At 43.1% G+C, this 16,824-nt stretch overlaps 2 protein-coding genes across 2 annotated transcripts in view; one reads left to right on the forward strand and one right to left on the reverse strand.

Annotated features, from left to right (window-relative positions):
* TSC22D1 (TSC22 domain family member 1) overlaps positions 1–11,529 on the reverse strand; it is a 147,056-nt gene extending 135,527 nt beyond the window's left edge. The window contains exons 1-2 of the mRNA XM_025364698.1: positions 10,899–11,529; positions 7,424–10,484 (exon numbers count right to left, since the gene is read on the reverse strand). Coding sequence (XP_025220483.1) covers positions 7,424–10,484; positions 10,899–11,121 — 3,284 coding nt within the window. The 5' untranslated portion in view covers positions 11,122–11,529. The remainder of the gene's footprint in view (positions 1–7,423; positions 10,485–10,898) is intronic.
* A 149-nt stretch (positions 11,530–11,678) lies between these two features.
* Positions 11,679–13,328, forward strand: LOC112610694. The gene has a single exon (XM_025364095.1). The coding sequence runs from the start codon at positions 11,679–11,681 to the stop codon at positions 12,141–12,143; it is 465 nt and encodes a 154-aa protein (XP_025219880.1). The 3' UTR covers positions 12,144–13,328.
* The last annotated feature ends 3,496 nt before the right edge of the window (positions 13,329–16,824 follow it).

Below are 16,824 nucleotides of genomic sequence, written 5' to 3' on the forward strand. Positions count from 1 at the left end.
TTCAAGTGATCCTCCTATCTTGGCCTCCCAAAGTGCTGGGATTACAGGTGTGAAATTGAACTTTCTAAACAAGAAATAGAATTTATGTGTTTTGTAATTCTGAAGCCAATGTTGCAAAGGCTGAATTTAAATTATTAAAAAATTAAAATGGTTTTCCTAAAATTTCCACATAAGTTTCAAAAGAAAAAAAAAACACATGTCCACCTTAACATTTAACATTTCAATGTCTAATGCATTCCAGGCACACCACTGTTATGACTTTATCCACTTTTTTCTCACCAAGGACTTGCAAGGAAATGTTACGTTCTATGGTAATTCCATCAGTTACACAAATGCACAAAGCAATGAAGCAACGAAGCCTGCCTTTTTTTTAAGGTTTTCAGACACTCTTAAGAATTCCTTATGGGCACTAGCCTTACCTCTTACTAGCTCTGTTGGAAGTAAAACGGCACTAGATTTTGAAATGAAAAAACAGCCTTGAATCCTAGCTCTGCTTTACTGTTATGCATGTAACCTTAGACAACTCACCCTCTCTAAACACTCAGCAAGTTTCAGTTTATTCACCAATAAAATAGAAAAAAACTTAATTCACAAGTTTAGAGTTTATGGTGGATATTAACTGAATCTAATACTAACACTTTTCATCACTTCTATGAACTGAAATTCTGAATTACATACTATTCTTACTTCTAATGAATATAAACCAAGTAATTCCACTCTTAAAATTTATGTATTCATTAGAGAACTAACTTGGAGCAATGACTTTATTAAAATTAGCATCATTCTTTACACTTAATAGTATTCTACCATCGAAACAGATGTGTAATAATACTAAACACACACATCTATTTTTTCACTCCTTCCCTAAAACCCCACTAAAATGACAGAAAAGCAATTTGTTAAGATATAAAGACATAAGCCCACAAAAACTGAGGCAGATGAAAAGACAATAGCAAAAAACATTTGAAAGCTGGAAAGCAGACAGTTGAGTGACAAATGACTTAGCAAACACTAGAAAATTAAATCTTTAGCAAACAATGGAGAATGCCAAGAACAAACCCAATTTAAACTGCAAAATCCCCAAAAGACTCAGGAATTGGCAGTACCACATCAATGTAAGTGGGATGTGGGGGGAAAGGGTGCTAAAATTAAAAAGATTGTTTAGAAGTCAGTTTAAGAAGCAGCCAGTCCTACAGATTCCCAACTGTCCCTCCCTAATCCCAAGAAAAAAAAAAGTATATTGTCTTAAGAAGGTAAAACATAAGATCACAGGACTAAGGAAATCAGGCACAGCAAAATGCGGAACACACTGAAAACAGGGTTGAGTGAAGAAACGTATCTGGGGATCCCCCGAAAACTTCTCATTCCACATCCCCCTCACTGCCCACCCCACAGAATGCTTGTTGAAAGGCCTTCAATTCCAAGCAAGAAGCCAGGAGAGCCTTCTTATAGGGACCTAACCAGCTAGGAGGATATAGAAGAAGAAACCAACACTAGAAGTCCTCCAATCAAACAGCCCAGCCAGGTTACCATATAGGAAAGCTAACAATTGACAAGCCACACTCAGAATTTCTAATTAGCGTTTTAATTCCTTACTCTTACACATGACTACCAACTATCTTAGGAACAGCTATAAGATGAAAGAAAAAGACCAAAGCAAACAAAAAGTAAGAAAATAAAAACCGGAGGAAATAGACCACACAGAAAGAAAAAAAAAAAAAAAAAAAAAACTTAAAAAAAAAGCTAACATTTTATATATTCAGATAGCTAAGAAAAAAATACTATCATTACTAAAATAGAATAGTATACTATTAACAAGGAGCAAAAAAAAAAAAAGCACTTGGAAATTAAATATGTGATAAGGGAAACGGAAACTCAATAGAGCAAAAAGAAAAACAGGTGAAAAATAGTTGAGAAAACAAAAGGAAATTAGAAGACCAGTCAAGAAGGTCCATTATCCAAAAAAGAGGAGTTTCAGAAAGAGAGAAAAAATGGAAAGACATAATCAACAACCTGACTCAAGAAAAAGTCCCAGAATGAAAAGATGTTTCCAAACTGAAACGGTTCACCAAGTACTCAGCACAGTGGATGAAAAACGACCCACACAAAGATCCATCATGGCAAAACTTCAGAACACTGGAAACATAAAATCTTATAATGCTTTTAGATGTTTTAAAAATGAGGGGAGAAAAAGGAAGGAGAAAGAAAAGGAAGGGAAGGAAAAACAAAATACACAGGTCACATACAATATATGAGAAATCAGAATGGCTTCAGATTTCTCAAAAGCAATATGGATGTTAGAAAGTAATGGCACAAAATATAAGAGAACATAACTTCCCCTCCCTTGGTTTTCTTCACCTAAGAAAGTGTCAGAGTAAACTAAAGCCATTTTAAAACAAGTAAACTAAGAATAAAGACACTAGTCTCTGGAAAATGGAGATCCAACACAAGAGAAAGTGAAAGGAATCCCAGAATAATGGTTGTGTACCAAGCCAAGAAGGCAACCAGTCAAGAATGGAGGTCAGGGGGTATGAAACTTCCTAAGATAAAATTGTTAACAGTATCTGATATTGGAACATCTTAAAAGGCATCTGATGAAAAGTGGAATTAGTGATAAATATTGAGAAAACTAGGCAAAGAGGTAAAAAAAAGATAATGAACTCCAGCCAGATTACTCTGTGGTAAAGAGGCAACAAGCCACATGGAAAAAGAATTAAAAATATGTATATATATACATACACATATATATATAGTAGAGACAGGATCTTGCTATATTGCCCAAACTAATCTCAAACTCCTGGCCTCAAGCAATCTTCTCACCTTGGTCTCCCAGTGCTGGAATTATAGGCATGAGCCACCGTGGCCAGCCCCACACTGCAAATTTCTAATCAGCTCTTTAGTCCTTTAACACTTATTTGCAAGCAGACAATCAAGACTTACCAGACATCTAAGGAAAGGTTCTACAGGAAAGGTAGAGCCCAAAACATACAAAAATGGGAAGAGGGTGGGGAAAGGAGGGGCAACTTGGAGAAAACAGACAATGCTGACAGATGAAAACTTGGGAGTGGAGGAAAACCCATTTCTATTATAGACAGGTGGAGATAGAAAAGGGAAGCAGCCACAAAACACTGTACAGGATAGGAAAAGTAGTATTTGACAAGAATACTGAATAATCAATAGTGATAACTACTGGAAGGAAGGGTACCGGGAAAAAAGGAGACCAGGTAGGTAGATGGTAACAACAAAATTAAATCTTCATTTTCTATCCAGGAAGTTAATAAAGACAAAAACAAATGAAAGGTATATTTTATTTAACAAATATTTACATAGGGCATGTGAGTTAGACAGAGTTCTAGGGAATTTCCAAATTAATTCAATTCTTATGTCAACCCTATGAGGTAACTACTATTGTCATCTTTTTTTTAATGAGAAAATTGAGGCATAAAGAGCATAAATAGCCCAATGTTACTTAAAACTAGTAAATGACAAGAAAATTCAAATCTAGGCAATCTAACTCCACAGTCCATGCTCCTAACCAGCAGGCTATGTTACAAATCTAGTAGTAAGACAAGCAAGTTATTTAGAGACTGGGAGGTAAATACCACAATAATCATCTAAAAGAGATGAAAGTGATTATTTCTAGGAAAGGAAAACTGGAAAGTAAGGCTGCAGGAAGCTCTTCCATGTATTTCTTGGACAACCATTTAAACTATCTTTAAACTGTGCATGTATATCTTGAAAAAAAACTTTAAAAATTATAATTCGGTATTTTAGTTAAAGTATTTTAACTGATAACTACTGCCATCCTCAGAAGTAGGCAAAATGAGTATTACTCCTATTTTATAAGTAACATGCATGCCTCTTAAATATTTGAGGACCTACTATAAAACAGGCACTGTACTTAGAAGACAGACATCAATTCACTTAAAAATGTTGAAGAGAGGTACAAAAAAAGCAAGTCTTTTTATCCATTTCCTTTCCATTTGTTGCATAAATTATATGATCCTGCATCTCTCACAGTTGTGCTTAAGATGAGGGACAATATAAACTTCAAATCATGACAAAAAAAACAAAATCAGAGAAATGTCTGCTAATTAATTCAAAAAAATACTTTGTCCCTGCCCTTGAGGAACTTCTAGTCTTGTGGGAAAGATTGGTAAACATAATTATAATTGAATGTATACAGTGCTTAAATAGAGGAATATTTAAAAGTGCTAAGGAAACAACATCCCCTGAGTGAAAACAATGCTTTGAAGAGAACATCTGAGCTAAGTCTTGAAGGATGTATGGAAGTTTGACCCATTTCACATTAAGAGGCTGTGCTAATAATAACGGTCACAAAACATAAAAGATGAAATATCTGTATTTTCCCATTCTTGTAAAGGAGAATTCACGGTTCATGTTATAGTCTAAGACATTAAGACTTTTTTTTTTTTTGAGACAGGTCCTGCTGTGCCACCCAGGCTGGAGTACACTGGCGTGACCCCAGCTCGCTGCAGCCTTGACCTCCAGGGCTCCAGTGATCCTACCACCTCAGCCTTCCAGGTAGCTGGGAACTACACACATGCGCCACCATGCCTGGCTAATTTTTGTTATTTTTTTTGTAGAGACAGGGTTTTGCCATATTGCCCAGGCTGGTCTCAAATTTCTGGGCACAAGTAGTTCACCCACCTCAGCCTCCCAAAGTGCTAGGATTACAGGTGTGAGCCACCGCACATGGCCTGACATTAAGACCTTTTAAATAAGAATGATTTTTTTCAAAACAAGATACATAATCTTAACACCCTGATCCATGTTTATAGTCTCTCCCAGTGATCAAGTGAAGGCACTTTCCACATGTCTAAACATTTTATAATCTAAAGTGTTAGAGTATTATTTCAAAAGATGACTACAAGATAACCATCCTCATTTGTCCTACTACCCAAGTTATATTGTTAACACATTTCCTGATTCACAATATTAAAATTATATATGTAGTCTCTCTCTCCTGAGACAACTGGTGACCAAGCCCACAAGATGCAAGTGACACAGAGGCTACCATGGGAAGAAAGGTTTTAAAAGTTTTTAAATCATATCACTGTTTTCTCTTGTAGTTATTCTTAATTTATCTTTCAAGGGCAAATTTAAATGAAATTAATTTCTTTTTCCAAACTGTAGTGATAAAAGAAATAATCTTCAGTAAAACACAATGAAGAATATAATATATATATTTTCTGATCTTACGAGGTGTTTTAGGGCTACATTCCGATTTTACAGAATTTAAGATATGGCTGAAACAAAAATTTTCTGGTTTTTAATCACAAAACTTTGATGTTAACTAACCAAGGCCCAAATAGGTAGTAAATTCAAAACAGTCCCTGCTCTTGAGGAACTCCTGGTCTTGTGGGAGAGACTGCTAAACATAATTATAATTGAATGTGTACAGTGTCTGAAGACAACTTGTTATATTAGATCAGTATTTCCTTATTTCTCATTATGTCTTTTTGTTCCTTTTTAGAATTCCATAATTTCCATAATTGGCTTATTAATCCTTTTATCAATTATTATCTGGAAAAATTAATTTTATATTAATATCTTAAACTGGGACCCTATTCCTATAATTAAAAATCTAGTTGAAAGTAGCATCATCTGACTTTGTCTGGAACAGCAAGCTGTGGAAAATCCTATCATGTCCTACCAATAGAAGGAAAAAGAGGGGAAAGACAAGCCAGGGGACCACAAATGATAATTACAAAATCAAGGCAAGTTTGAATTCAAAATGAGTGTTTTCATTTGTGTATTTTACCCATCTTTTATTTCTCTAAACTTAGCATCCACATAATATAGCTGTTTTTATAAAGGCTTCACTCAAATCATAAATTTGACTTAAAAAACATTAATAATTGTGGTAAATAATTCTTTTAAAATTACAGGTGAGTATTAGCATGAGAAAATTAAAGGTTTAACAATAATAATGGAACAATTAAGGAAAGTACCTCCTAAAAGTTTATCTTTTAGACTACAGTTTTGTACAAATAATACAGAATACATTTGGTTAGGTAACAAGGTTTTAATTACATGACTATTAGAAAAATAATAAAAATCCTGAAAGACAAGATTTTATCAATTTAACCATGTCTTTACCTTATCTTTTAAACATCTAAATAACAAAAACCTCACTGAAACATTTGACCTTTGTTTTCTTTTTCTAAAATTACAATTATTTTGCAATATGCTCAATTTTTCCAAAGCAAAACCCACAGACATACATATAAAATATAAATGCTTATATTAGCTTGATGAAAGTTTACTCACAAAACCCTCCAATACTAAAATAATTAAATATCTTGCATGCTTAACTCCAAATTCCACAGTGAAAATGATGTCTTTTCATAACTCCTATAGTAGTATTTTAATCAAGGTTAGTAACAGACTGGCAAATTTGTGAAAGAACATTACTTTAAAAATCAAGTAGGGTTTAAAACGATGTAGAAACATGAAAGATTTCACAACTTTTCTAGCCAGTCAGCTTCAAAGACACAATTTGATTCAATAAGAGTTACTGGCATATTATTTTCAGTCTAAGTGAAAAAACGCTTGGTTTAATAATGTACTTTAGGCTTTCTGTATCTTTTTGGTAAGGAAAAAAAGGAACAGGTGGAGATTAGCCGGAGACCAAGGTCTTATTTTCATGCCTCTACAAATTCAATCCTCCAAGACTTACTTTCTTCTATTCTTTAAAATGGCTACCACCTTGATCTACCATGCAAAAGAAAAAATGTACAGCATACTATCAAGATAAATCTGGTTATTTTGATGGTTTATGTCCTCCTTTCCCGCAAAATACTTTAAGATTCCCATTCCTTTACTGTTCAGATAAAATGACCATTAAATAAGCACACAAAAGTTGGTCAGTTGCGGTATGAGGGCAACCTATATAACCCAGATTAAGTCATCTTTCATGCCGTATCTGACTAGGAAAAGCAGGCAACAATATCTTTCACAGACTAAGATCAAGCAGTAGAAATGAAAAAAGGATGTCTAGTAAAGGAGAACAAACGTGGGAACCACAACCCCCCAAGAGATTATTTTAGCAGCTCAAAATAGATTAACTATTATGTGGGCTAGCAAAAATTAAGCTTTCCATAATTAATATTTCTAAAAAGCATTTTATAGATAATAAAACCACTTGGTGCCCCCAAACCTATTTTTAATGTGAACACATGCTCAACAACTATTCTGAAAATATTGTTTACATATTACTATTTCCTACCCACTCTGAAACCATTCCATAACTCTTGCTCTATAAAACTTCCCATAAAAATGCATTTTTCACAAAAATGAAAATATACAATGCTTTGAACTAATTTTGTGCATACATGTAGCTACTAAATAGATCACTTCAAATCTGTTGAATGTCTCCAGAAATATGACATGATCTTACCTCTCATCCTCGCCATCCACCAGGGGTGTCGTCAGCGGTAGCACCTTCAACGGGAAAAGAGAAGCAGAGGCTGCTAGGCTGCTGCTACTCCCATCTGAAACTGCTGACATTCCCCCACTGTCACCACTGATAGTCTGAGGTAAGCCAACTAAGGAGGGCTCCGCTGGGCGCCTGGCATCTTCAATTTGGCTTCCAATTGCCTGAGCTAATGATTGTGCAGAGAACTGGGTAGAACTTAGTGGTATCTGTTGTGCCAAAGGCAAATTTATATTAGTTGCTATCAAGGGAGATTGACTAACACTTTGAACCAAATTACCATTTTGGGTAGCAGGGGTTTGTGCTATATTTTGTGGTGGAACCAAGTTTGCTGGGGCAGAAGGCATTCCAGAAGGACCAGTTGAACTAACCTGACTTGTAACAGAAATACTGCTAGCAGAGGGCAAAGGACTAACTGCAGGCAACTGCTGTGAAACAACTCCTTGAGCTACTGGTTCTACTCCTTGTGGCTGGGGAGGCACAGTTAACAAGGTACTTTGGGATGCAATAACCAATTGTTGAGGAAGGCTTGCAGCGCTAGTTTGAACTCCCTGATGAATAATCCCAGTTTGAGCAGGTGGAGGAGCACCTTGCTGAATAACTGAAGGTGGAACCTGGGTAGAGGGCTGCTGCACTGCAGTAGGTATGTTTGCTTGCTGACCAATATTTGCAATCTGACTGCCAGTAGGTACAGCAGACACTGCTGCCTGAGCCTGGCCAACAGGCTGGACAGATGCCCCTGCAGGTTGTGCTGGGACTGCTGTGGGCTGCACTGGCAGCTGGATACCCTGTGGCTGAGCCACAGGAATCACTGTTGTTCCTGCTCCCACTCCTGCAGAACTGGGCTGTCCGGACGACATTGCTGTTTGAAGAATTGGCTGCTGTTGTACATACTCTGAAGCAGGATTTTGAGTCACTGATTTGACATGGCCTGGGGCCATCTGTGTAGAAACCATTGGTTGCTGTTGTCCATACTGTAACTGTTGGGGTGGTGGTGCCCCTGGAAGGGGAGTTTGCACTGGAGGAGCCGCCTGAGAATATGGGAGCTGGGGTTGAGCCAAACTGGAAATGGAAGGCTGCTGACCTAAAGCTGAAGTTACACCAACCACATTTACAGGCGATGGCTGGATACCAGTTGCAGCACTCATAGTGGCTTGCAGAGGTACTGGCTGAAGACTTTGCTTTTGCTGATAGCTCAGTTCTTGAGACTGCAACTGTACTTGTGAGATCTGTGACTGAGAAATACTCTGTGGTATACTAACTGCTGGAATACTCTGTGGACCAGTGCTACCAAAATCCATCTGTTGGAGGGTCACACCTTGGAGAGCTGGTTGTTGCTGTTGTTGCTGCTGCTGCACCACCACAGTAGGAGCTCCCATCTCTCCACTTCCCACACTCTCTGTATAGTGACTCAGTGTGCTGACACTACTGCTCACTGAACTCCCACTAGTGCTCTCCCTTTCAGAAGTCACTTCTATCGGATTTTGCTTTACAGTCTCCACCACTTTATTTATCAGCACACCTTCTGTAGCAGGTACAGCATTTTCTTTTTCATAGAACTCAGTGCAAGTCCATCTACCTTTTTTAAAGGGCTCAGAACTAGAATCTAACTTCACAACTCTGAACCTCGAAGTGTTAACTGTTGGTTGTTGCTGCTGACTTGAAACCGATCCCCCAGTCATCCCTGCAGCTGCATTAGGGACACTGCTAACGGCAGCGGAGGAAGAAATAGTACCATTGCCCATGCCACTCAAGATATTCACATTAACACCACTGGTAACTCCAGGCCCAACACTCACACTAGCAGCACTAGGAATATTGCTTGTACTTATATTAGCATTACCAAGCATGCTGCTTGTCATATTAGCATTCAAACTACCCACAGCAGTAATATTAACATTATTTACTGTACTAGTGCCAGTAACAGAACTTATACCTATTCCACCTGTAGTACTTGGAGCACGTATATTAGTCATTACAGATGCAGGTGAACCACTGGATGATACAGCAGAAGTTGGTGCAACTGGTGTGATACTGTCAGAGCTTCCAGTTGTAGAGAGTTTTCTAGATACTGGGCTTGAGGGTGGCCCACCAGGAATGGATGCACTGGCCACAGCAACATGAGATGGATGGTGGTGCCCATGTTGGAGGTGGTGCCCATGATGAATGTGATGGTGGTGATGGAGGTGGTGTGGATGAGCATTCCCATTGATCACAACATTCTGTTGTGGAAGGTGAGGCAAATGAGGCTGAGGAAGGTGGGGCTGGTTGGGAGAGACTGCCCCAGGTGTCTCGGCTTCCTGGAAGTTATTTAGGGTCTCTTCTGAGGAGCTGCGTTCGGGCTCCCCTAAGTCAGTAGCCCTGGAAAGTGACACATCAAGGATCTCCGAAGAAGAGAGATCTTCTGTGTGAGATTCATCCAAATCATCATAGCTCTCAGTGTCCTCTGCTATACTGTTGTTAGAGCTGATACTAGCGGAGATCTGAGCAGGAGTAACGCTAGTTATCTGGAAGCCACTTTTCTTTTTCATTTGAGTTCCGCCTGGCGCAAGAGGCTGTGCCTGCAGCTGAGCCTGCGAAAGGAGGTTCAGGCTTTGTGGAGGCGGAGGCTGTGGTCCCGACGTAGAAGATGCTGCAGGGGGCGGCGGCTGAAGCAGCGACGGAGGCGGAAAATCCTCGGAAGATGTGGCACTACTACCGACGCCGGTACCTGCTGCATTGAGAGCAGAGGCGCTGCCACTACCGCTGCCCCTTCGAGGGAACACTGCCGGGTGCGCCATCTTCCTAGCGCTAATGTCTGCAGCGGCGGCGGCCGCGGCGGTGGACTCCGGCGGCTGGTGCATTGTGTTGGGTACCGGGGCGGGGGGGGGGTGCCGAGGAGGCGAGTGCAATTTCCTTCTGCACCGTAATCTTTGTATTCCAGACGCCGGAGAGGAAAACGGGACCTGACGCTCCGCCTGGCGCGATTCCTCCTTCTCCTCCTCCTCAGCCGAAGGCGCCGGTCGCTCCTGCCTTGGAGAGCGAGCTTCGGAAAGGAGGATGAACGAGGGTGAACAGGGCGGCCGGGGACCCAAAGGGGGGACCCCTTCAGTCCTTCGCCATTCACTTTCCCCTGTAGCCTCACACCCCCCTTTATATTCCGTTTCACTTGGGGTGCGGGGCAGGAGGGAGGGGGAGAGCGCAGGAGGGGGAGGAAAAGCGAGAAATGCCCACCTTCTCCGGCCAACTCCGAAGCCGCCTCAGCCCCCTCCTCCCGCCGCGGCGGCCGCTGCAAAGCCCTCCCGGCCGCTCTGCACGGAGGCAGCGCCGAGCAAGTGTCGCCTTCCCCTCGCCACCCCCGGGGCCGCCGCCGCAGGCGAGCCCCGAGCTCAGTGTCGCTCAAACCTCCCCTCCCGGCCCCGCTCGGCCCTCCCCCCGCGCCCCGCAGACCCTTTCAAACCCCCTGGGCTCGCGGCGGCTGCTCGGTGAGGAAACGCTGGCCGCGGCTGGGGCCGGGGCGACGCGGCTGCGAGCGGGGCGGCGGCGGGGCGCCCGGTACGGTGAGCCCAGCAACGAGGCGCGGGCGGGCGCGCAGAGACGCCGGGTCCTCGCGGAGCACGGCCGGGGCGCGGCGGCGGCGGTGGCAGCGGGAGCCCAGGGACCGCTCCATCACTGGCAGCCATGGAGCCCGAGCATTTTCCTCCCTCAGGGCAGGCGCCTCGGCTCGGCACACGTCCTCGGGGAGGAAGGGGCCGGCGCCCGAGCCTCCCCGGAGGGCGGCGGGACGTGCGCTAGGGCGGAGGGTGCGACCCTCTCTTGTCCTCTTCCTCCGCAGCCGGCTCTTCCTCACCCCGCTGCTCCCGCGACCGAGCGGGAGGGGGCCGCAGGCGGCGGCGGCTCCTTTCTCGGCGGCGTTGGTGGCCAGACGGGCTGGTGCAGCGACTGCAGCCGACGCCGTTCAAAGGAACGAGAGGTGGGGTTGGTCGGTGTCGGCAAACGGGGCGGGGGAGTGGGTGGGTGCCGAGGGAGGGTGTCGGGCGGGGAGGGGGCTATGGTGGTTGTTACTAGTGCTCTTCTTCGGCTCCCCCGGCTCTACCGTATCCCCCAGTCTCTCGCGGCATCGGGAGGGGAGGGACCAGCGCGGAGCGCAGGAGGAGGAGGGGCGACCGCCGGCGAAAGGAGGCGGTGGTGGAGGGGGAGGGGGCAGGCGGAGGAGGAGGAGGGAAGATGGCGTCTGCGCATGCGCCTCGGCGCCGCAGACATAAAGCCGGGTCTGGCGGGGCAGGAGGCGGCGGGTCTTCGGGCCTGGGCGAGCGCCGGGTCTCCCGACGGAAATTGCCGAAGGCTGGCGGAGGCGCCGAAGCCGGGAGTGGTGGAGCCGGAGGGGATTGTGGGGGTGGGGAATTTCGGCCGAAGGAGCGAATCCGGGTCGGACTGCCTGATTCGGCCCGGTGGGGGTGGGCAGGGTGCGCGCCTGCCGCGCGCGCAGGCTAGGTGTGTCCGCTCTTTTCACACTCGCGGCCGCCGCGCGCGGGCACGCGGCAGAGGAGGGGGCGCGGCGCGGAAGGGCCGGCGCTTGGTGTGCGCGCCCTGGGTGGTGTCCCCCGCCTGCGGAATGGGTAATGAGGCTTTTCTCCGCAGCAACAGCATCACGAGTTTCAGTTCCCAGGAGCCCGCCGCCGCCGCCGCCGCTGCCACGACATGAGTCAGGCTTTCTTCCCCGGCGCGTGGCGGAAACCTCCTCCCCCTCGCCGCACCTGGGCTCGCCCCCGGCCCTCGCCTCCTCGGGGGATGCCCCAGCGCCGGGAGCTGCGGGGTCTACGGAAGGCCGGTGGCTCCCAGTGATAGGTGTTGTCTTTTGTGCAGTGCGGTTGCTGCCATGCGGTCTCCTCGCCCTTCCACGGGCAGGGGCGAGGCAGCCGGACAGATGTTGCAGCTGTTTTCAGTTAACTGCTTTAGCTCCTCTGGGGTAGGCTCTTCTCTAACGAGGAGTGGTTGCAATGCATCCTTAACTGGAGGACGGAGGCAGGCCGGCCCTGTAAACGACTGATCTCAACAGGTGTCTCCAAGCAGCGACGCCTTTTTCGTTCATTGTCCTGGCTATATCCCCATTGGTTTGACTCAAGAGGCAAGGTGGCCCGGACATGTGAGCAACACAAATGATAAGCATGCCTTTTAGGGCTAGAAAAGAAAAAGCCATCCGAAATTCCAGTTTTAAAACACACACCCACACATATTACATTTCATGGGTCCGACTATAGTTCTACAGAAGCAATGTTAGGTTTGATTGGGGGCAATTTACTGGCAGTTACTTTATTGGCATTTCATGTCAAAACCTAGTTCTAAGCATTTCTTACCAATAATCGAGAATGTCCGTCTCTCCCAGGAATTTAAAAATGATAAAGCAAGCCAAAAAGCTGTAGGGAGGAATTTTCATTTTGTTAAATTTAGGTTAGGGGAATCGGCGCTTATGGTTAGACCTCTGATTCAGGAAATCTCACGGATTTACATTCCTATTTCAGAAGATTGTTAAAGCAAAAACGATTGTCATTTGCAGTTTTGATACACCTCTAGTTGTCAATTCAACTTTTTACCTTTAGTTTTCGCTGAACTCTTCCCCTTGCTCCAAGGGGAAGCCTTCAAAAAGTGAATTATATCACCTTTTGCATGTTATTGAATAGAAGTGCACCCTCAACATCCCGTCTATCAGCTATCAAAGCTATGATACATTGTTGCTTTATCTGGGGTCTCCTACACTGAAAAGAAAAACTGGGGCTTAATATATTTATTTTTATTTACTTTATATTGCTAATGTAAACCTCTGCTAGAAGTAAATAGGCTCTCACAAATATTCAAAGTGATACAGTAATAAAAATCAAATATGAGAAGACTACTTGTTCTCTGATATTAATTCATTAATATGTGAATGGTTGTGTTTTTATAGAGTCATGGCTATTTGTGTTTTCACAAAAATAATTATTTCTTTTTTCTCCAACAGCTTTTGTTGCAAGTGATATGCCTGGTTAATCGCTGCCATCCATTGTTGAAATGCAAATCTGGCATTCTTTTTCAATAGTTTTTTAATGGAAAATGGAAACTACCCTAACCGATTGAAACTGCAATGGATGTAAATGGGTGGAATGTCCTTTCTTTGGACTGCAGTATGAAAGAAAATGCTCTTGATCTCTCAAACTGCAGCCTTAAGTCAAAGGTTTCTTGTTTTGTTTTGTTTTTTTAAGTCAAAGTTTTAAATTACCCCAAACAGCAGCTCTACACCCCTTGGGCCACCTAAATAACTCACTATTATTGTGCTGATACGGCTTGACGCTTAATAAACACATATATTAAAGTCTTACCCAAAGCTGACAGAATAAAAGAGCTGTTGAGATAGCCCTATGGAAGCGGATACTTATTCTAATGACCAGTAGCAAAGGGTACTGTTTGAGCTGTTTTGATGGGGGAGGAAGAGTTGGGGTGTTACTCCTTTTAAAAGAAAGGTTTAAAAAACAAAATCCAGAATTAACATAAGACATAAGAAAATAATATCTTTTGAAGCGTATTAATTTTTGCCTGTTTAGGCTGCATCAAGTCTCACTAAGATATAAAGAGCAACTGGGCCGGGTGCGGTGGCTCACGCCTGTAATCCCAGCACTTCGGGAGGCTGAGGCGGGCGGATCAGGAGGTCAGGAGATCCAGACCATCCTGGCTAACGCGGTGAAACCTTGTCTCTACTAAAAATGCAAAAAATTAGCTGGGCGTGGTGGCGGGCGCCTGTAGTCCCAGGTACCCGGGAGGCTGAGGCAGGAGAATGGTGTGAACCTGGGAGGCGGAGCTTGCAGTGAGCCGAGATCGGGCCATTACATTCCAGCCTGGGTGATAGAGCGAGACTCCATCTCAAAAAAAAGGATATAAAGGGCAACTCTATAGTTAGGGAAATCCTAGTTTCAAAAATCTGGGTCTCTCTTTCCCCTTCCAGAATTCTTAAGACCAGCAATTTATGAACACAAATACATTTAAAAAAAGGAGAAGGCACCTGAAGACCTAGATTTTGTTATGCTATCATCTTTTAATTAAAAAGGTCTGGATTTTTATTGCATAAACATTAAATGCCTACTGCTATGTATAATAAAGTCATTAAATCCTTTTAACCAAGTACTTAGAGCTATCCTTTGCCTTTTGAAAGGCCGAATTTTAGCTGTTTTCATTCTGAGGCTATACGTCTGAATTACTTTTCTGTTGTTTTTTGAGACAGTCTTTCTCTGTCGCCCGGGCTGTAGTACAATGCCACAATCTCAACTCACTGCAACCTCTGCCTCCCGGGTTCAAGCCATTCCCCTGCCTCAGCCTCTGGAGTAGCTGCGATTACAGGCATGTGCCACCACTCCCGGCTAATTTTTGTATTTTTAGTAGAGACGGGGTTTTACCATGTTGGCCAGGCTGGTCTCGAACTCCTGACCTCAGGTGATCCATGCACCTCAGCCTCCCAAAGTGCTGGGATTACAGGCATGAGCCACCGCGCCCAGCCTCTGAATTGCTTTTCTGCTGACTCAAAGATTAGCCTTTATTGTGGTGATCACTTAAATCCAGTTGCAACATTATAAACCAACCTTATATATTTTGACATGTTCAGTGTTTACTGTACCATAAAAATAGAAAATTTGGGCTGGGTGCGGTGGCACATGCCTGTAACCCCAGCACTTTGGGAGGCCTAGGCAGGCGGATCACCTGAGGTCAGGAGTTCAAGACCAGCCTGGCCAACATGGTGAAACGCCCTCTCCACTAAAAATACAAGGATTAGCCGGACAACGTGGTGCACGCCTATAATCCCAGCTACTTGGGAGGCTGAGGCAGGTGACTCGCTTGAACCTGGGAGGCGGAGGTTGCCGTGAGCTGAGATCGCAGTACTGCACTCCAGCCTGGGTGACAGAGTGAGACCCCGTCTCAAAAAAAAAAAAAAAAGAAAATATGCGGCCGGGCGCAGTGGCTCACGCCTATAATCCCAATACCTTGGGAAGCCGAGGCGGGCGGATCCCGAGGTCAGGAGATCGAGACCATCCTGGCTAACACGGTGAAACCCCGTCTCTAGTAAAAATGCAAAAAATTAGCCGGGCGTGGTGTTGGGCACCTGTAGTCCCAGCTACTCGGGAGGCTGAGGCAGGAGAATGGCGTGAACCTGGGAGGCGGAGCTTGCAGTGAACCGAGATGGCACCACTGCACTCCAGCCTGGGCACAGAGCGAGACTCCGTCTCAAAAAAAAAAAAGAAAATTTGCTGAACATTGTAACACAATTTATCTATTTGTGAGTACTGCGAAATAGATCAATTAAAATCAAGTAATTCTCTAAAAGCAATGCCTTTGAAGAGCAGGAAGGGAATACCTATACTCTAAATGGCTGAGCTACAAAAATAGATACTATTAAAGAAAAATGTGTACAGAAAATATGCCACTGTTCCACTCCAGTAATTCTTCTGGCTAACCAGTGCTTTAGTCATGTAATATTATTAATACTTATTTACAGCTTTTAGATGTCATCTGGGAAAAAAAAGTCAGATGTTTATGACATAAACTCAAAAAATCACACATTTTTACATATGAAGAACCTAATGCAAGGGATATTGCAGTATGTTTATTAATCAATTTGCTCTCTGACAAATTTTAATGAGACCAGGAGTGTGCCATCACTATCGATACCACAAAATGCATATTTCAAAACTTTAATTCCAATTTTAATGAGTACAGTTTAGCTTATAACTGATTAATTTCGGCAGCATTTGTTAAGTTTTTCAATAGTATATTTCAGTTCAGCTAAACAATTTTATATCCTCAAAGAAGATAATGCTTACAAAACAGAAAAGTATAGTTATTTGAATGTATGGTTCAGAAGGTACACTGATACACATTAGCTCATTTAATTCTACCCTTTGAGGGAGAAGACATTATCATTCTCATTTTAGAAGTGAGTAATCACAGGGAAGTTAAATAACTTTTCCAAGATTCATGCCTAAATCTGGATACTCATGTCCTCTTAATATCAGATTCTATGCCTCTGTATTTAAGGATTTTTCTGAAAAAGTCTGAGCATTAGAGACAAGTGTTTTTCAAAAATCTCTTGAAATTAATAAATGTTCCTTCAGTGCTTTTGAGTGCCAAAGAAGATATGCCATTAATTTGAAACAGCATTTCTTCTGTATGAAGAGGATAAAAGACTTTTTCCCTCTTTGAACCAATGTAAATGTTATAGATTCTTTTACACGCTTCTGATTTATGAATGTGTTAATTTGGAGAATGTTCTCACAACCTAATGTCTGCTACAGTACTGTGAAGCAGTAAAAAAGAATTTATTAATTTATATTTTTAAAGGCTATAATCAAATAGCCCTCCAAATC

Source organism: Theropithecus gelada, chromosome 17 (genome assembly GCF_003255815.1).
Source record: "Theropithecus gelada isolate Dixy chromosome 17, Tgel_1.0, whole genome shotgun sequence".
NCBI lineage: Eukaryota > Metazoa > Chordata > Mammalia > Primates > Cercopithecidae > Theropithecus > Theropithecus gelada.